This window comes from Populus euphratica, unplaced genomic scaffold (assembly GCF_000495115.2).
Source record: "Populus euphratica unplaced genomic scaffold, PopEup_1.0 scaffold69.1, whole genome shotgun sequence".
Classification (NCBI taxonomy): domain Eukaryota; kingdom Viridiplantae; phylum Streptophyta; class Magnoliopsida; order Malpighiales; family Salicaceae; genus Populus; species Populus euphratica.
Window position 1 is genome coordinate 110,138 of NW_011499947.1, and position 21,768 is coordinate 131,905.

General features: G+C 34.8%; 2 protein-coding genes and 1 pseudogene across 2 annotated transcripts; 2 read left to right on the forward strand and 1 right to left on the reverse strand.

Moving 5' to 3' along the window:
• Positions 1-2,297: 2,297 nt before the first annotated feature.
• On the forward strand, positions 2,298-6,392 carry LOC105137643 (uncharacterized). Its single transcript, XM_011043451.1, has 6 exons — positions 2,298-2,903; positions 3,045-3,293; positions 3,558-3,671; positions 3,753-3,956; positions 4,330-4,494; positions 5,804-6,392. The coding sequence occupies exons 1-6, from the start codon at positions 2,559-2,561 to the stop codon at positions 6,200-6,202; spliced, it is 1,476 nt and encodes a 491-aa protein (XP_011041753.1). The 5' UTR covers positions 2,298-2,558; the 3' UTR covers positions 6,203-6,392.
• Positions 6,393-9,472: 3,080 nt separating this feature from the next.
• Positions 9,473-10,948, reverse strand: LOC105137645 (RING finger and transmembrane domain-containing protein 1-like; annotated as a pseudogene).
• Positions 10,949-16,715: 5,767 nt separating this feature from the next.
• On the forward strand, positions 16,716-20,967 carry LOC105137646 (KH domain-containing protein At2g38610-like). The gene is made up of 7 exons (XM_011043452.1): positions 16,716-17,254; positions 17,367-17,458; positions 18,522-18,673; positions 19,293-19,406; positions 19,511-19,627; positions 19,834-19,977; positions 20,468-20,967. The coding sequence occupies exons 1-7, from the start codon at positions 17,178-17,180 to the stop codon at positions 20,612-20,614; spliced, it is 843 nt and encodes a 280-aa protein (XP_011041754.1). The 5' UTR covers positions 16,716-17,177; the 3' UTR covers positions 20,615-20,967.
• The last annotated feature ends 801 nt before the right edge of the window (positions 20,968-21,768 follow it).

Below are 21,768 nucleotides of genomic sequence, written 5' to 3' on the forward strand. Positions count from 1 at the left end.
ACAATGTATTTATTAAATTATCCTTAAAAGAAAAAAATATTATTCTAAGGTCAAGGAGATTTTTAGGCTTTTTAATTTTGTTTGTACAATATAATTACTTAAATACCCCAAAAAAATATTTATTAAGCCTTAGATGCAAAGACACCTTAGTTATTTTGTTATAGTTTTTCTTGTTATTCTCATATTGGATAAGAGGTAATTGAATTTTTTAATATATATATAAACTTTATTTAAATTAAAAAAAAAGATGACGCATGTTTGCAAGTGGGTATCGCTAATGCCCTTTGAATAGAGCATACGGAGCCAAAACAACTTTAAATATCATTATCAAAGATAATATTTGATGTGCCTCGCCACCTCCATCATGGTGGCGAGGCATGTGTTGTTAGAAGATCGAGGGTTAAGCTCTAACCACATGTTTTTTCCTCATTTTCTCTTTCATCTCCTATAAAAACATGATGACTATTGTAAAATAACAAATAAGTCTGATTATTTATTTCCTGAGTCAAATTAGATTCTCATTCTCTTGATTTCAGTATATTTGGTCTCAAATCATTTATTGAGTTAATATTTTTTCAATTTTATCCATTAATATTTTATTTTCATATCAAATTTAATTCTCATTATTTTAATTACAATGCATATGATCTTGAATCCTTTATTGAATTAATTCTTTTTTAATTTTATTATTTGAGATTTAATTTATATATCAAATATGATCTCTTTTTTTTCATCCTTTTATTAATTGAAATTGTTTTTCAATTCCATTTCTTTTTTTTTTGACAAATTTGATTCTCATTGTTTTTAAATCTACATCTTTTCTTATTTTTTAATTTTTTTCAAGTTTATTCCTGATTATTTTAATTGGTTAAAGATTTTACTTTATTATTTTTTCAGATGTGATATATGTCACGGGTTCTAAATGTTGAACTAAGATGACTTCAATTATTTTTTAAATTTCATCCATGATCATCATGTTCATTTAAAATTGATATTCTTTGTACTTTATTTTGATATCATATGGATTTTTTTTTGTATGAAAATAGACGAACAACATAGCGCAAGCTTTTTTATCTATTTATTCCGTTAAAAAGCCCATTCTCATATTTGGATGCCTTTAAAGACAATAGCTGAATTATAGAGCACATAAAAGAAACAAGTGAAGACAGTTCTTCCAGTAAGTCGGATTTAGCTGAAGATTTGAGAGGTGCATCACATTAGCGATGGTAACTTGGAAAAATGATTTACCCCCAATAATTGAAGTCCGTCGAACCCTAAACCCTGCTCTGTTGAAAACACAAATTAGCGAAGGACATGAGACATGGAGGCTTTTTAGTTTTATGGGCCAAAAAGTAAAGGGTTAGGCTGAAGTCCACTTAGCAACAAACCAAGGCCCAGAATGGATAGCTCATGGTGGACTGCAATGGATACAAGGTGGGCTTATAGGGATGTTAATTTGTACAGAGAGGGCCCTTTTGCAATGGATAACAGGTGGAGGAGATTCAAGGGATCTTCGAGCTGCATAAAACAGTATATTCCATCTCAGCACAACAAGCTTAGAATATACAAAGGCTATCCATCTCAGCACAACAAGCTTAGAATATCCAAAGGCTAGAATATATATATATATATATATCAATAATATTTTTTATTTTTTAAAAATTATTTTTAATATTAGTATATTAAAACATCCAAAACATATAAATTATATTAAATTTTAATAAAAAAAATTTTAAATTTCTTTTTAAGAATACAGTTTTAATCACATTCCAAACAATTCTTAAAAAAAAAAAAGCAGCTAGCAGTGGTACAGACCATAGAGTCCAAAGCCTAGCGACGGGCATGAGTAAAAACTGATACGACTAAGTGTTTGCTATCTTTTATTTTTATATTTTAAAATTATTTTTTTATATTTTTTATTCTTTAAATTAATATTTTTTTTAAATATTTTTAGATTATTTTGATATATTGATATCAAATATAATTTTTTAAAATAAAAAATATTATTTTAATATATTTTTAAATAAAAAATATTAAAAAAAAACTAAATAACATTAATACAAAAATAGAAAGTGGTCAACGGATCTTCTTGACATTTACAGTGCATCTTGCGGCCGCGGTTTAATATTTTTTTCAATCAAAATTTACTTCTTCTTTTATTTTAAATTATTTTCATAAAACGATGTTTAAAAAATAATAATAAAATATTATTTTAATTTATTTTAATTTATTTATCAAAAAACATTTTAAAAAAAAAACTCTAATACTAATAATTAGTATGATCTTGGCACCTATTAGTCTGGTCTTGTCTGTATGTAATAACCTCTCCCTCCCTCCGTCCCTCCCATTCTTCTACTATCAAAATCAATCGCACAAAAGGAAAGGAGAAAACAAAAAGAAGATAGATTTGGGTTTTTTCTGACTGTGGTTAGATTAGATCAGATCGAAAGCTGAGGCAGAAGCCTATTTCACTCCATAATTATCTCTAGATTAGTTTGGATTATATTAGATTTTTTCAATAAATTAAAAGAAATATTCATCCATCCTTTTATCTATCTATGGCATATAGAAGAAGGCAGCAGCAGCAGCAGGAGGAGGAGACATCAAGCACAAGCAGCAGAAGCAGAGGCAGGCCATCTCCAATCAGGACGACAACATCATCTTCTTCTTTTTCATTGGACGAAGAGGATTGGATTTATGAAGATGTTGATTATAACAACAACAAGAATATTAATATTGAGAATAAGAGTAATTCCACCTCTCTGGCTACCAAAGCCATTAGAGCTTCTTCCGCTGCCCACAGAGACTCCTCTCTCTCTTCTGCTTACGCCTTCATTAACCACCCCTCCCCCTCCCCCTCCCCCTCATCTATTCCTTCCAATTTTAATTCTGCTTCTACCAAGGTAATTATCTACTTTTTTTTACTGCTCTTACTTTCCTGCAGATCCAATACTGTCTTACTCATTTTTCACTGCTAATTGCTATAAAGCAATTTACTTTCTACTTCATTTTCTTGATATTGAAATGGGTTTGGGTTTTTGTAGGAGGAGGAACCGAACAAGGCCTATTATCACGAGTACACATCTATGAAAACATTGAAAGAAACGCAGCAGCAGCAAGGGTTTTGGGGCACTCTTGCTAGAAAAGCTAAATCCATTCTTGATGATGACTTCAATACTAGTACTTACAATGCTGCTACTCCTTCCTCTCCTCAAAAGCAACAAATGGATTCAGGTACTGACAGGACTACTACTTGGCAACACCATGTCCCCGACACCATAACTAAGTCCAAGGTTGGATATCCTAGCTTGCGTTTTCTTTTCTTTTCCCTCAATACATACGTACCCAATTAAAAGTTCTTAGCTTTGGCAAAGTCCGGTGGTTTTTTGTTACTCTTTTGATATGCCAAGGTAATTATGGGTTTTTTGTTACTCTTTTGATATGCCAAAAAATCCGGAAATTGAACTTGAATTTCATGCTCCTTTTTATCTCTTCTTGGCCAAGTGAGTGTTTTCTTGTCGGCCGAAGTGAACCTATTACATGTGATGTTATTGCAGTACAAGAGCCCCTACCCCCCTCGTGAGACCCATGGGAAGATGGATAGTCCTGTATTACAAAAGGGACTCAACGCGATCTCATCTTCCCTGAATTATATTGGTAATGCTGTCGAGGTGGGTCTCCCAGTTCGAATTTTTTGCTCAAATTACCCCAGGATTCCTTTGATTGCACTAATGCTGTTTCCCTTTTTTCAGGAAGGTCTGACAAGAGTGGAGAACCGGACTGCAGACATTATCCAAGAAACTCGTAAGCATATTCAGAAAAAGCCTAATGGTGCTGCTGCACGGAATCAGGCAACCTATAGGAGTAGCATGTGGCAACAACCTCAAATGGAGACCAGCAGACAACAACCCCAGAAAGAAACTGACCAAGAACTCCAACTGAAGGCATCTCGCGACGTAAGGTGGCAGCTGTGTTACTGGTTCTTATATAATGGAAGTATATTTGCATGTGTGGTTGCCCTAAACTTGTGCAGCTTTTGGTTGAAAACCACCCTGCTTGATTACCATTTATACATAGTACAAAGCATCGTCAATTTCTTTAAGGCAGAGCCAGCTTATTGACTTGCATTTTTAATCAGTTCTTTGACTGATTCTACAGTCCAAGTAGTTATCCTGCAGCTTCCCTTCATCAAAGTAGCCTTCTAAAGAAGTATCCTAATGTTTTCATTGTAAAATTGTGTCTCGCATGGGAAATCCATCCTAATTTGTTTGATGTAAGTGTTTACTTTTCATGGGAAGATGCATAATTTGGCTTTGATTTGTGTGACAGGTTGCAATGGCAATGGCTGCCAAGGCAAAGCTGCTTCTTCGAGAGTTGAAAACTGTTAAAGCTGATTTTGCTTTTGCTAAGGAGCGATGTGCTCAGCTGGAGGAGGAGAATAAAATTCTCAGGGAGAATCGTGAAAGGGGAGAGAACCTGGAAGATGATGATTTGGTATGCATTGCTTTCACTTAAGTGTTCTTTTCTTCTCAATTTGCTCCTCTTTTTTTCTTTTTTTCTTTTTTTAATGCTGTGATAATCTGGAAGATGATAATCTGGTTATTGTCAAACTAGTAGAGGTTCTTTAATACTGCAAATGGAAGTATCTGAACTAGAAATTTGGTACTTGGTTATGTTAGAAACAAGGGCAGAGAAGACAGTATGGTACCCCTAGCGAAGTTTATTTATTGCTCTGAACATGCCAAAGGATTTTAATCATCTTGTAATTGGCAGCGTCATCAAGCTCCTTTCATTATATGGTTAACATAAGCATTTGATTCTCAAGGCTGATAAAGATGTTAAGAATGCTCAAACCGCATGTAAGATATGCTTAACTTTACATTCTTCTTTCTGAAACAACTGCAAAAGAGTCAGTCTGTTATAAGACCCTATTTGTACTGAAAGTCAGTCCCAGCTATGCCAAGCACAGGAGGGCTGGCATATGCATGACTGTGGATGCTGCTCCAATCTTTTTATTTTATCATATTGCTCTCGGCTGGCTTCAAGTCCAATTCTAGATCTACTAAAACCCTGATTGCATGATCTAGCTCTATGGATATAAATGCAAATCCATCTCTATGTTATGATGGATTTGTTATTGCTGTGTTTTTCACAAGACTAATTGACATTAAATCTTGCAGTGGGCTTTTCATCAGACCTGTCCTTCCCCGACCCACCCACCCACCCTTCCCAACAAACAGATCCATAGTAATAATTAGTGGCACATGTTTCTTGTTTAAAACTGAGAGCAAGAATGGCTTTTCATTTCTTATTATCTAGAATGACCAAAGAATATTGCTCTAAAAGAAACACAAAGAAATGAAAAGAATGACTGGAGTCTAGAACCCAATTCAGTGACCATTGACGTGAAAATTCACAGTTATTGTGCTATTCGTTTTCATCTGACTGTTAATTTGTAAGTTTAGTATTATCTATTCCAGTGGTTTGCTTTTTTCTTCATTCATATGAAATGATAGGTTTATTGAACTTGCCGTGATGCAAAAATATTTTTTTTATTAGAATTTTTTAATATATTGTTATATTATAAAATGTATAAAAATAAATGTTTCCTTTTTTTGGTTAATTATTCTCAACTTTAAATATATTAATTTTAAATACAAGATTAAATAGCACAAGGGACGAGATATCTTTTCAATTTGGGAAAAAGAAATCCTATTTCCAGGGAATGGACATCATGATTGAAGCATGGCAGTCTGTTTGTATCAAGCAATTTCAATCCTGATCACACTTTATCCAAATCCAGATTCGGCTTCAACTTGAAACACTCTTAGCAGAGAAGGCCCGGTTGGCACATGAGAACTCAGTCTATGCTCGGGAGAACCGCTTTTTGAGGGAGGTTGTTGAATATCACCAGCTTACCATGCAGGATGTTGTGTATTTGGATGAGGGCACTGAAGAAGTAACTGAAGTTTATCCCATCAAGGTTGTCTCCAACACTCCCTCCATCCCATTAACGTCGCCCCCTCCTTTGCATAATGAGGCTTCCCTCGGTACAAGTCTGCCTGTGATTCGAGACATCTTGCCTCATCCTGTCCCCCCACCAGGGTCTGTGGAGGTTTTCAAGAGTGCGGCATCATCAATTTCATCGACCTCGACATCAATTGCAGCAGATCCTAGAAAACTCTCGAATCCTACTGTTTGAATGGCAATGCTCCATGCTACTCTTTTATCATTTTGGACAAAAGTTTGAAATTGTAACAGCATGGTTTGTCCTTGATTCCTTGTTATTCATTGTCAGTCTTCCGATGTTGGCTGATGCTCATGTAAATTTGCTATGATGTACTTTAAACTTGTTCTTACGTTAGAACTACAGCATTTCTTCAGATTTTGGCTGGGAGTATTTTTCCTGTGAATTTAATTATATATTCACGGTGGTGTAAAGGATTCATGTGACGCCAAGCTGGTCATGTCAAAGCTTTCTCAGAGCATCACCAAATGTGCTACATTTTACAGTGCTGTTCTAAAGCTACTGGATCAAGGAATTCAATGACGGAATGTGTCTCTGGATGCGGCATGCTTTGTTATAATGCTATTGCCTGAGGTGTGTATATGAGGAGAACGTGTGGTGTGGGTACACGGTGCTGTGGGGATACAAGCTGTAGGGGTGTGGGATGGGATCTGACAATAGAGTATACGATTTGTAAATCCTTGTAACTGAGGTTTAGATCAGAACCTTATTATATCTGAATCCCCAGCTCACAGGACTAGCACACTGTTTGGAAAGTGATATAAAAATTTAATTTTTTTATTTAAATTTATTTTTTTTAATGTTTTTAAATTGTCTCGACATGTTGATATTAAAAATAATTTTTAAAATATATAAAAAAAATATTATTTTAATATATTTTTAAATAAAAATTATTTTAAAAAGTAACACTTATCAATTTTGCTATTTAAAATTAAAATTAAAAACAAAACACACCGGTAAGAAGAGAAGAATTCATTGTGTATTCCTTTATAGATATTATTATTCACTGTAATAGTATAATTAATATTTTTCTCTCACCTAAAAGTCAATATACTTGAAAGAAAAAACTCATTAATAAGTCTAAGATGCAAAATAAGAGAAAAATTCACTTCTTAAAAATTCATTTTAATATTTATTATTAAATCTTTATATCTTATTCAATATCAAGCTAAAATAAATTCACATACTTTATATTGCATGCTTAAATAAGATTGATATATTTTTAATCCGTTCAAGTTTCACCAAATTTCAAATCATCAAAACTAATTTTATAGAAACTGGTCAATCAAATAATATGGTCATTTGAACTAGTCAACTGCTTTAACATTAGAAGTTTTTCAACAGCTATAAACTACTAATTTATTTTGGAGACTATATATATATATATATAGCTCTTTTTTATGCAAAATAAATAAGATTTTTTGAAAATACATGATATGAAAGTTATTCAAAAAAAAAAATTAACTAAAAATCATCAATCCTAATATATTCTAAATTGTGCTAAGTTAAGTATTTATATTCTAGCACAAGAAATGCTATAGAGATAATAGTTTTTAATTGTACAATTTATTCTTTGAAATAATGAATCTTGTTTTAAACAAATCATAATTGTAAACACTTAAAAGTATAGATAAACTCTTGACATTGATGAGGTATTGTTACTAAAATTTTTTTTTTAAAGAAAAAACATTTTCAAGTAATGTGATTGTTTGATATCGAATTTATCAAGAACATTGTATCTTTTACTTGGATCAATAAAAGAATACAATCTTTAAGTATGGTTGGTAGTTGAGATATATATATAAATTTGCTAAACCACATTAAAAATAATTTTTTTTTACTTTAAACATTTTAATTATATTATTTAAACATTTTAATTATATTATTGATTACTGTGTTTTGTTTTTATTATTTAACATAATTCGTGTAACATTTAATTTGCCTCCTTTAGCTTTAGTCTTTTTATCTTTCAAATGCACAATTAAATAAATATTTTAATTTTTTTTAATCAATTACAAATCAATATTTTTTATTTTTGCATGCATTGTGTAAAACTATAAACATTACATTACCCCTCTAAGAAAATTTTGTTAAAAGGCTGATAGGGTGTAATTTGAGTATTTTACATTTTAAAAAAACAATATAAAAACTATATTACTCTAAATTTTTTTTTACATACTTGCTTCTGGTGGCTTCTTTTTTGCAATTTCAAATTGGTTTTTTAGCTAATAAGTTGACTTGAGAGTGATTTTTTTTTGGATAAACATAAATATTGTTTTTCTTTTAAAAATAATTGTTGGCACGTGTATTGTTGTTCCAAATACAAACGCTATTTTCTGGAATGACATTAAAAACATCACGTAGTGAGCTTTTTGTTCGTGCCAAGTGTGTAAATGATGAATGAATGCTTGAGTTTCGATGAATATTTTTTTTTACCACATCTTTGCCCTCTTTTTTCCTTGTCAAAATATAAAGATATTTTTTTATTTATATTTTGTATCCAATTTAATCCTTATTATTTTGATTTTTATTTTTTTTGTAATTTTTTTATTAATTTTTTCTTCAATTTCATTTATCATCATTTGATTTAATTTAATTTAATTTTTATATCAAATTTGATTTTTATTCTTTTAATTGTTATTTTTCTTCCTTTTCCTAATTGAATTTTGTTTTAAATTTCATTCCTCAACAATTTCAAATTATTTTTGTATCAAATTTAGTCTATATTTTTTTTTATTTTTAATTTTATCCATAAATATTTTATTGATTTAGAATTTTTTCATATTATTTTTTAGATTTCGCTTTCTAGGATTCATTTCAGATTCATAACTAGCTTTATAGGGCTAGTCTCAGACTCATGATTAAAGTTATAAATTTTAAAGATTAATCCAAATTAATTTCAATTTTTTTTAATATTTAACTTATTAAAAATCAATTTTCGTGTTTTTTTTCCTTCGATTAAGTTATTCTAATTCTGTGTCTAGTATCAGAGGTTAGCGCGGCGCCTATCTAGTCCAGAACTAAAAGCACTTATGCAGCCATATTGCAAGGTGCATTACTGACTGTAATTGCTGCAATAGCATTATACATAGAATAGATTTCTCGAGAAAGAATGACGCCATGATGGTTATTGACGGAGAAGAATTGGAGCTTGGAAGGGTTCCATCTGTGGTTCAAAGATTATAAACACGTTGAGATGGCCGGGAGATCTATCTAACCTCTGGACTACAATACATAGGAGGATGTCGACATTCACGTGGAGTGAACTGTCAGCACTCAGCAGTGCTTCAAAAAGAAAAGAAAAGAAAAAAAACAAAGAAAGAAAGAAAGACAGAAAGAAAGAAAAATGTCCCTTAATATTTACTGATGACACATATGCACTGTATCTGTGAAAAGGAGTAGGCCTATGGCTTTTCTATGCACTGTATCTGTGAAAAGGAGGAGGCCTATGGCTTTGAAAGGTGGAAATGGCTCTAGCTTAAGAGCAAGCATCATATCTTAGAATATCTGGAAAAACAAACTGGTTGATCCATCACTATATGATTTAATATCTGCTGATTTGACCAAAGCCCTGCATAATGGACACGTCCTTTCTCGATCAAACCTGAAAATGCCAGGGATACAGGAAGCAACAAGAAAACAGAAATTCTCCATGTAAAAACAGCATAAGAAAGGCAATATGCGTCTCAAATTCGAAGACTTTAAGGACTTGTGTACAAATTTGTTTTTAGCCTTTTGCTGATACAGAAACAGCTAAAAACAATAAATCTGGTATCATCTTCTTATTGTTTATCTATCTCAATATTCCTAGTTTACAGGAAGATACAAGAGATTTCAGAAGTATAACTAGACAATGATGCAATTTTATTGAATCCGTTATCAAGTCAAAGGTGGGAGAGAAAAGAGCACCGTGTAACCGAAATAATGCATCTGTGTAGATAGATATGATCCTCACAAATAAAGAGAGCATGAAGGTGGAGAAAATGACCATTCAGATACACAATCTTCACAGAATGTGTTTAAAACGTAGTGAAATGGGCGCGGGCGTCTTCTCCTGGCAAATGGTACAGAGATCTCCCACTGCTTTGACCTGCAATTTAGTGACAGACTTAAAATGTGCGAACATTCGTGTGCAAGAAAAGAATAATACCAATACGGAGGATCCATAGATATAATATAGCAAACCAATTAATGATGAGCAAAGTAATGATATACCCAAAAATTAAGTTGGAAAGTTCACATGCCATGGTATTCTTCTATGGAAAATTTGTTGCCAGAAGTTTGAATGTTCACAGGCAAACAATGGAATCTTGTAGAGCTGGATATTTATTAATAAAACTACCCTAAAAAATCCAGCCAAAGCATAGCACGACTACAAGTTTGGCATGAACCTCAGTACAAGTAATGCCTAGAAAAAGAGGCATTAATAACCGGCCAAAATCTGCATGGCTTTGCCCATAAGTTCTCGTTCACAAGTGCCTAGCAGATTCATCCCAAGATCACTTAACTATGAAGAGACTGTTTTTCCACCCTTAACCGAGGAAAGGAATTGCAGTTAAAATGTACAGATATTATACTTAAAAGAAGACAGTTCACCTGTTCAGATGTGGCATAAGAACCATAGTACATTTCTTTAAGTGGCAAGGTCGCCATGCAGTAAAGAATAGTTGAACCAAGGTACGAAAGTGATCAAGAAGATATTAATAAACCATGGTTTTAGGATGGTACTAGAAATATAGCAGATTACATAAATGAGAGCACACCTTCCATAGAACTGTTGTAAGCTTGACGGTTAAATATAATCCTGTGATTAATGATGAAAAAAAGCTTCCATATTCTTTGTTTAAAAAGAACAGATACCAAACAGGTGTTGGCAACACAGCACGATACAATATCAGCAAATACTCCACCAGAGTTAGCATTTGACCGTAAAAGCAGAAGACTTGAGATACATGTAAAATGATACATAAGACGGGAGAAAATTGTAAGCATATGCATATAGAAATTTAAAATTCGATGATGCAAGTAACCTGTTTATGGTAATTGTGGCCTCTGCCATTCTTGTAATACAATAAAAGCATTTTGAAGACCGTTGCTACCTCCCGCACCAAACCATCTGAAAAAGAGGAAAACAACATCATGGAAAACATGCATCTCGAGGAAAAGATCAAAGTGACAAATTGTGATTAACTTTCTCATGGCTCAAAAGAAACTAAACAGTAACTCCTGACAAAGCCAACGGAAAGACAAACAGGTGACCGCCGGTTTGCAGACGCATATGAAAAATCATTCCACGCTGAGGATTCCCATGACTTACAGGCCCAGCACAATTTCAAAGGCACACAGTTGTAAAGACTGATAACAGGTGCTTACCATTCACAATGACGATAAACACAGCATGCCATAAAGGAGGTATTGTGATTGGAAGAAGTAAAACCAATAGATATAGAAGGTCACCATTCCTATGCCACTAATATGTTGACATCATATGAAGAATCAACATTACAGTCATGCCTATGAGAACGGACTTCTCTCTCCCCCCCTGCAGAAACCAGTCTTTCATAGAGTAAGAAACATGAGAAGATATTCAAGATCATATATCTGTTGCCTTTAAATATATTCGTTTTATTTGAATCAGAAAAACTACGAAAAATGGAAATGAGAATACAAGTTACAGAACCTTTAGGCTATCTGCTTCCTTAAAATATAATTTGATTTAAACAAGAATGCAGCGATCCACAATGCAACGCCAAAGCCTGAAATATATGCAAATCCAAAACAAATAATTTGATTGTACATCTAAGAATGCAATATAATACCTAAACAAGATTAATGCTTTATATAACAATTCCAAAAAGAGGGTAACATTATTTCACTCGTGAATTGGAAAAGAGAGAACGAAAGAGAGAATAAGGAGAAATACCTTGCAAATGTTGGCGGACAAAAACAAGCAGCAGCATCAAAGAAAATGGAAGAACGTGCTCAACCCACCTAGCTAAGTTCTGGATATCATATCTCTGATAAGAAGAAGATGACGACGACGACGGTAATGATGAATCTATGTCAATCCCAGAAGACGAATCAGAAACAGTGCTTACAGAATTCACATTGCTTTCCATAACCCCATCTCGTTGACCGTATGGTAATTCCTCAACATTTGGAGAAGCATTGGATTCATAATCACGATCATTCTCTGCAGAGTCTATTATCTTAATTGTAACCTCTTGGTGACCACCAGCAGCAGCAGCAGTAGATGGAGAAGGAATCAAATGCTCCCTTTCTTGAGAAAAATTGGAGTTTTTTCCTCCTAGGATACCCGAGATTCCAAGAGGGTTGTTACTGGAGCATGTGTCAAATTTGATGCTGCTATATTGATTCCTTAACTTCTTGAATTGTTGCCGCCGCCGCCGCCGCCACCACCGGCATCATCATCACCATTACTAATATTACTGCGGCTTCCTAAAGAATAATTCCTATGGATTTCAACAGAATTGCCTCCACCACAACTCTCCATAACTTTTCCTAATCTTTTCCCACTATAAATGATATACAAAGAAAGGAACTTTATGACAAAGAATAAAACTTTAATGCAAAATTAAAGTGGAGGGATGGATATCTGAAAACGGGTATGCTTAATTTGTTTTCCCACAAGCTGGATACAGCAGCAGCCGCAGCATTTATCTTCTTCTTAATGCTTCCATTGACGGAGTCTTTCACTTTCTGTCCTTATCTGAATCAGCTTTCCGGCTACCCGCCTTCGATTAATTTCTATAAAAATAAAAAAGAAAAAGAAAAAGAAAATGGGGGTCTTTGTCCATACAACATCTGCTGAAATCTGACCTTTCTCTGATTTTATCTTGATTAGGATTGGGAAAGTAGGAGGAAGAGGATACAGCTTTTCCTATAGAGACGAGTTGATCATCAGACAGGGAAACATAAGCTTCAACTACGCGGACATTTCAACTAACATAGATTCCCTATGCCCCCCTCGTCTTCTTCTCTCCCTCGCACACACGTTTTGAAGCTGCTTTCTTTTTTCTTTTTTTTGTTTTGTTTTTGGGGTCAAATTTACCTCCACCTCTATGCTGAGCACAGAAATCAACTCTTCCAGAGGTGGTCGAGTTCAACTCTTTATCGATGATTTTGCACAGTACAACATATGAAACTGCTTTTTTGAAGTGTATTTGAGTTAAAAATATATTAAATCTAAGATTTTTAAAATAATTTTGGACGATTTCAATATCTCCAAGTTCTAGTGCTCTTGAAACGTTGTCAAGATCTTCCAATCTTAGACAGAAGAACAACTTATCATATCCAGAATTTAATACATTCTAAGCTGTAAGAGGATCCTAATAAGAATTATGAATCTTTTGATTCCACCAAAAGAAAGAGATGGATCTGAGATCATATTTGGTTCCCATCAATGTCAAAGAAGAGTTCAGAAGAGGAAGTTACTGTTGAATATATAACTCAACGCACACATCCCTCGCCCAAAAAAGATAACAGGAAGAGAAGGAGGAAAAATGTGAACTTTCAACCTGGAAATCACACCGCACCTTTGCCTATAGTGTACGGAAAAGCTGCCAGCTAGTGTCGAACTTGATGATGGACCACCACCTACATTGAGTTTACTCTGCAAAACCGAGGTGCATGGGCGGTAGCCATCACTCTTCCTTGATTTTTTTTTCTTAAAAAAAATTAAAGTAATATTTCAATTCTAAAGAAAATTAAGATCTGAAAAGAAAAGAAAAAAAACTGGATTTTACATTTTAAATGTAATACTTTTTTATTGGAAGAACTAAGAACTTAGTTTTTTTTTATCTTTTAAAATTTATATCTGGAAAAAATATTTTGGAGGGTTTTCACTATTCATTATTTTTCATGTATAACTAAAATAAAATGATAAATAATACAATATTTTCTTTTATATACAAGTATTTTTTAGCCATGGCAGAGGGAACTTGGAACCAATCAGTCCTGGACTTGTTTTCTCATCCATTTATAATTGACGCAACTATAAACTTAATTGATTAGCCTTCCGAATATCTACATGACTTTATCTTTTGGGGCCAATTGTCCACTTGCTAAGTCGGCTTTAGGCTTACTCCATATTTACCAGTACTGGAGGACACAAGATTATTAGTAGTGGCTAGTAGTGGTGACTTCAGAGCAGCAATGATTGCAACAGAGCCTTCCATGGGACTCAACTCGTGAAACCATCAGTCACATGGTTGGCTGGTTTCTCTGAACACTTCAATTTTGACGCCACGCTGTGAGGATATATACCTCGAACAGGCATTGTCCATGTAGAAATTGACGAGTGCTCCAGTATTGTATAGCTCATCAGCTGGAGCTCAAATTCTATTCATCAACAGCAATGGCAAGCAGCTTCTTGGCGGAGAAAAAAAACAATATTTTCTTTTCTTAAAAAAAAAACGGCAATCAGCGCTGTCAGTGTATCACCATACAGCATCAGAAATCAGAAACGACAACTTGTATAGTTTAAGACCAGCAGACAAACTGCAGGCTACGTACCGCCTTCCTTTTTCTTTGATGACAAATAATTCAGGCCCTCACCCTTTTGAGGGCGTGCTAAATAAATCCTGAACATATACGTAGTCGGTCGGTGTGATCGCCAATTGAGACGGATCCATCTGGTGGACCATAAAGGATGAAGGGTGCGGGCTCATGTACATCCGTGGGCAGTAGAACTTGATCCATGATATCAAAAGCTCTTACCATCACCATCATGCTTGTTTTCCATGAATATTCCTTCATCAGCTATAATCAATGTTGACGTCGACCAAAATCTATATCATCGATCATCTTTTGAGTTACATTTTCTTGTTGGGGCATCATTTGCAACCCAAAATAATGCCCATATGATGGATAAGTTGGATTTCATTGCATTACACGGCATTATAATAGTGCAAGATTTGCCCATGGCTTCTCGTGATCAACACATTATTGTCCCCAGCAAAACATGCACTGCCAAGTACTTTTCAAGCAGGCCTCATAGGAATCCTATGCTCATTTTCAGTACCCGTGCCTTGTGATATCAAGATTTTTCCAAGTCTGCCAGGATTAAGCATGTCTCTCCGATACAACCGAAACCATAGTCGGATCGATGAGGGATTACAAGAGACTACATTTTTCCCAAGAAATGTGATATTTCCAAGGGAACAGTTGGTTGATGAATTGGAAGCGGTGGGCAACAGTTGTGCAAAGAGAAATCTGGATTAGTCTTAGACAGTTGGGGACTAGTCTACTCCATTATTGGATCGATGCACTCATTCTGGGTGGACTTACAGGTTGGTGGGAGATGTTCCTCCTGATTGTTGTAAATGATTCACGTGGCAAATGGACATGGGTAGAGGGCAAAAAGAGGATCCACAGGTCGGCCAAATTAAGCAGTACGTCCTACTTGAGCTAGGACCATATAGGCTTGTTGGTCCAACGCTTTCATCTCTTTTCATGTGATAATGATTATCATATATTAAAACATAAATAAAGCGAGCATTAATAAAGTAGAATCATTTCAGGTTGTATCGTAGTTCGGGCGTGTTTGGGAGTGATTGAAAGAAATTAGCAGCAGCAGCGGCAGCATGCCACAGCACAACGCATCTATCCCTCCCTTTCTAGATTAATAAATATGTTTGCTAGTTGCCAATATATATATATAAACATATATATATATAAACATATATATATATATATATATATATATATATATGTTTGTGTGGTTCACAGACACCAAGTTCCTTCCTCGGCTGGCCAGTTTCGTCCAGCTCTTGATTATTAGTTGCATACATTTCCTTGGATTGCTTCGTAGAAAATGACAACCTTGATAGCGGCTTCAGATTCCTTAGCAAGGACCTCAAATTTCAAACTCAATAAACCAATAAAAGAAGCATCTCTAGCTATTTGACCACCAAGTCTATTCCTTTAATTTGGTCCAAAAATAAATTGTTTGTGTATCTTGTAAATTATCTAATTATCTCAATTGAATTTGATTAAGAATTTTTAATGAAATATTATATGTAAGATCATCTCCAGTGTCAATAATTAAATTCTAAAGAAAATTCGATATTTAAAAGAAATATAAAGACAAATTAGAGACCAAACCCTTTTAGTTTGTTCCTGTTTAAAAATTAATATTAAAACTAATTTTTTTAAAATATTTTTTTATCGTTTTTTTCTCTTTTAGAGATCATTGAAATTGAATATCATAATTGAATTTAACAGAAGAAATAGGAATAATATAAAAAGAAAACAAAACAATTTTAAATCCATTTATAATAAAAAGCTAGTTATTATAGCAATTTTTATCTTTAACCAAGGGAATGAAAGGGAAAGTACAAGAGAGAGAGGGGGGGAAGCTTTAAGACAAGATTGACCGACTCAAGGGAAGCCTTTTCCCTTGCCAGAATCCAATATAGGAACTGTTGCAGGGAGGAGAGATGGATAGATAGATCCTCTTCCCATTCATTCCAAAGGTGCAAATATTCAAAACCCAACATAACAAGCTGCACCAATCCCCTCTTGGCCTCAAGTTTCTGACTTCGATCTCCCACTTCCACGTATGTTTCTTACGTTAATAAGTATCCATCCCTATTATATAATATAATTAACTTTCATGAAAAAGAAAATCCTCATAATATTATAAAATTATAGCAAGAAAGTAAACAAAAGAGAAAGTGATCCACACTCATTAAGGTATAAGAGTTGGTATCGAAATCATTAATTATGTCTAAAAAGCTAAAAAAATCGCACTGAGACCTCTCACCTTTCTCTGCAAATCTTTTCTTTCTTTTTAACTGTCCATCTATATGTCCCTATCACTCTATGATTTGTTCATGGTGATTTCAATCCACTCCTTGCACCTGTAAAAACTTTTGTTGAGTACAAGAAAAATAAAAATAAAAATAGAAGCAAGCAGGCAAGAAAGAAAAGCCTTGAAGCCTTTAAAGCTCTGCTCCCATATTTAAACCCCACCATTAATACCACTGCCCTACTAAAAGCCCACCACCATTTATTACTCCCTTTTTTTCTTCTTCTCCTTCCCTCCTTCCCACCTTCTTCTTCTTCTTCTCATATTTCTCTTGCTTGCCTGTGTTTTGTCACACGATTGTCAATAAGAATCATCATCATGTCAGGCTTATACACACATAACTTTTCACCTGTAAGAGCATCTCCACATGTAAGAATAACCCCTGATGTTGACAGGTACTTGTTTTCTTTTTCTGTTTCAATTTCCTTTCACCTTTTTTTTTTTATCTTTGTTTCGTAGTTTTGATTGATTTTTTTTTTCTGGGTTTTGTTTTCTTTTTGTTCCCAGTGGTCAATATTTGACAGAGCTGCTAGAGGAGCGCCAAAAGCTTGGACCTTTCATGCAAGTCCTTCCCATCTGTAGCCGGCTTTTGAATCAAGGTTCTTTTTTATCTTCTTCTTTAATCTCGACCTGTTTGATTCTTTTTTCTTTTCGCCTTCTTGATTCTTGTGCTATAAAGACTGCCCCTCTTGTTTGTAGTTGTTATATGCAGGAGGAAAAAACCAGAAAACATTAGTTTTTTTACTTTTAAAATTTTAGTTTTCTGTTACTGCCGCTTCTTGAATGTTGGAGTCCTCTTTGTAAATTGCTTTTGATGGATGATATATATGTATGGTTCTCCTTAAATTCTATTCCTTTGATGTTTGCATAATGTTAGTCAAGCTACTTCTTCAAAATCAAGTGATTTATCATGAACGAATCTAGGGGCTCGCATCACCACACTCTACTATGCATTGATTGTTTTACACTGTGGTTTCCATGGATGAGAATACGCTAATAATCATTAAAATAAACACTAATCAGAGTAACTTGCATGTAATGTTAAGGTTGCCGACCTTAGTTTATCATGCTGAAAGGCAATTTATATCATGCCTAGCTGTTTCTTGATTATTGACATGCAATAGGAGGCATGGAAGTTGGTTTATGTTCTTTATGCATTGTAAAATCAATCGTAGTAACGAATCATGGTCTAAAACATCCAAGCAGACCAGCTTTCAGGAGTACATTTCATGTCTAATTAATTTCAATTATGCAATAATCCAAAGTGATTTACCTCACAAAAATGGGAATGTCATACAAGAAGTGCACATAAAGCATCAAACTTTCGATTGCAAAAACCCTCAATTTTATTTGCTTGTGATAGATCACCATTTGAATCAGTCTAAAATGGATTTCATAAATCAATATTGTGTCTGTCTCTAGCTGAGCTAAGGTGGTGTTGGCTTATTGTGTCTGTTGATAACTAGTATTGATAGTGATTCTGGGGGCAGCCGTGTGGTTGGTGTGTGTGTGTGTGTGTGTGTGTGTTGCTCATTAATCAGTCAATGGACTTTGATCACTTAATTTTAACTAAAAAAGCTTCAACTTGAGAACACATGGTTCATTATTTTCATTCTGTTATTCTAGAGGAAGAGAAATTTTAGTTATTCCTTATGTTAGCAGAGATATTGAGGGTTTCTGGAAGGACTTCCAACCAGGGGTTCGGTGACTTGGACAGACTGCAATATGGAAGCCTAAGCCCTATGGCTTCTTTAGACATGATTCCGAATACTATAGGAGCAGGATTCAATGGGTGGAATGGACTTCAACATGAAGTATGTATTTCAACTACTCATCTTCTGCTTTGGGATTCCTGTCAATAATCTTTTCATATTCTAACCCATATACTTGGTTCTGTTGTCAAATTCTAGACCAGAATATTTCTTCAACAAAATGCATGGTAATTGACTTATCTAGAACAAGATATAAAAACCGAAATGAGAGTGCAGTACTGGTTTTCCTCAACATGATGCTTTCCTTTTTATAATTGAACTAGACCAGAACTGCAGGTGGTTGATTAAGTTTTGTTTTTAGAGGGGTACTTTTCATCAAGAACCTAGTTTTGGCAGGTTCAAAATGGTCTGGTTTTTTGCCCCACTCAGCAGATGAATCTTCTTTAGTTAGTGAAGTTTTTGTTTTCTGCCATTTTGCTTAATTTTCTTAGAGTTTCAGCATGTGTGTATTCCGATCTATCTAAAAAAGCTGTAGAAAAATGCTTGTTGGTCAAACTAAGCAAGATCCAGTCTTCATCAGTAGCAGAAAAGTGGATGTCTTACGTCTTACCTACATGCTGACTTACCATGGTTTTGAAATCGAATGCATTTTCTCTTTCATTCTCATGGAATATTGGTCACAGTAGTATGAACTTGTAGCCTCATACTAATTACGTGACAGAGAATTGGACCACAGGGGATGGGTATAGACTGGCAAGCAGCTCCAGCAAGCCCAAGTTCTCATATTGTGAAGAAAATATTGCGCTTGGATATTCCAGTTGATAGCTATCCAAATGTAAGCGAAGCATCTACTTTGGAACATAATATATATATATATATATATATATTTCAGTTTAAGGCTATAATGTACTAAATGCCTAATTTCTTGGTGGATTTTAGTTCAATTTTGTTGGACGGCTTCTAGGACCTAGGGGCAATTCATTAAAGCGAGTGGAAGCTTCTATGGGCTGCCGTGTGTATATTAGAGGAAAAGGTTCCATAAAGGACCCAGAGAAGGTACCATTTTTTCCCCTTCAGAATAAAGTTCAGCTTGGGATTGGCCTTTTCGATTCCCTTGGAGGCTTTCAAATTTTTTGTAGATCCCTTTTTATAGTCACATCCATCAAAAGTCTTCATTCAGTTATTGCTAAGCTTCCAAAACGTTCAGCATGATTTTCACTGTTTTAACAGTTTTTTCATTTTTTTTTTTTTTTACTCAAAAGGAAGAGTCTTTAAGGGGAAGACCAGGTTATGAGCATCTAAGTGAGCAGCTGCACATTCTAATTGAGGCTGAGTTACCTGCCAATATTATCGATACAAGACTGAGACAAGCACAGGAAATCATAGAAGAATTGCTCAAGCCTGTGGTATTTCTTTGAATCTTTTCCTTCTGCTGTATTTTCTGGCTTTTCTAGCAGTTTGTGGAATATTACTGTTATTTGATTCATTATATTTTCTTTCTGTCAACATGATGATCACACAGTTATAATTTGTAGACAGTTTGCTGTGCCTTTGTTGTTGTTTTCTTAATTAAGGTCAGCATATGATTAATGATGAGTGCATACATCAATTCTATTTTAGTAAGTGGTGCTGACCCTCAATGGAACAGTTATGCTATCAGTGTGAGATGACCAATAGAAGACAACCCTTGCAAAATTGTACTGCTATAGATGCACTCTTTTAAGGAATCCTGACTCCTCCTCTCCTGCTTTTGGTATTAATATTTCATGAATTCCACCAGCATACTTATGTATGGCAGGCTTGAGAATGCTAGCGTTTGAACATCATTGTCTTCGATGTCAAAAACATTTTGCTGTCCTACCAGACATTCACTTTCCCGTGTCATTCAAATTGCAGGATGAATCTCAGGATATCTACAAGAGGCAACAGTTGAGAGAACTAGCAATGCTGAATTTGAGCTATAGGGAGGAGAGCCCTGGTCCGAGTGGTAGCGTCTCTCCCTTCACATCAAGTGGGATGAAGCGTGTCAAAACTGGTCAATAACCCTTCATATGACCCAATCTCCCCACTGGTTTCTCTGGAAGACTTCATGTGCTTGTCAATTCTGTACAGCTACAAAGAAGTATGGTTTGCTGAGTTGGATATGAATTGAAACAGGTTATTCTTTGTTAACAAAAACATTAACAAGGGAAAGGAATAGAAATTCATTTTTCATAGTTGGTTAATGAAATTGTTTGCAGTTGTAAAAGTATAAATAGAACAGTGATTTACATTTGTTCTGTAATTAAAATCAGCATTTTTGCTAAACTAGTCTGTAATATAATGCCAATAGTGCAACTGCAACATCTGTTTTCTTTCTTATGGGGTGGAATGAAGGAAGGTCTAGTTTATTTTGCTTTCTTCCTTTTCTTTTTGGCTTTCTTTCATCAAGTTTGTGTATGCATAATGTATTGTAGGAACAATCGTTGACAAAATTATCTGAATGGTGGGTGTCCATGTCGCTTTGCATTAATTAGCAAATCCTTTTTCTTCCCGTCATGATTGGCTCTCCATAGCATTAGCAGCACCACTGTTGCTTGCCACCATCTCAACCTCCTTTAGTGGCCATAGAAGTGCAGCAAACACTAGAGCAATTTCATCCATTTGCAGAAGTGAGGGATGGGTCGGCCAGTCTACCTTAACTCTTTGTATGAAAGTAGCAGCAATGCTGATGGATTTGCAGCTACTTCTGTGTTTCTGAAGTAAATTGTTTGAGGTTTTGAGATCACCACTAATTTGAGGTCTAAATTGGATCATGTTTAACATGGGCCAATGGACCACAAACTTTACGGGCCGTCTTAAGAAAATAAACCCCGGCCCATATATCTCAATCACTTCAATAATCCTGGTCGATCCGATGATTTGATGAATAAAGAAGGGTGCCAGAGGAGAGGAGAGGAGAGCGTTGCGTAGCGGCAATTGGTTTTTCAGAAGCGCGGATTCGTCAACCTCATAAGCGGCAGAAAACAAAGATATGGGGAAGCAACCGGTGAAACTGAAGGCGGTGGTGTATGCTCTGTCACCGTTTCAGCAGAAGGTAATGCCTGGTCTCTGGAAAGATCTGCCCGGCAAGATCCACCATAAAGTCTCCGAGAACTGGATCAGCGCCACCCTCCTCCTCGCTCCTCTCGTCGGCGTCTACACGTAACCTCCTCTCC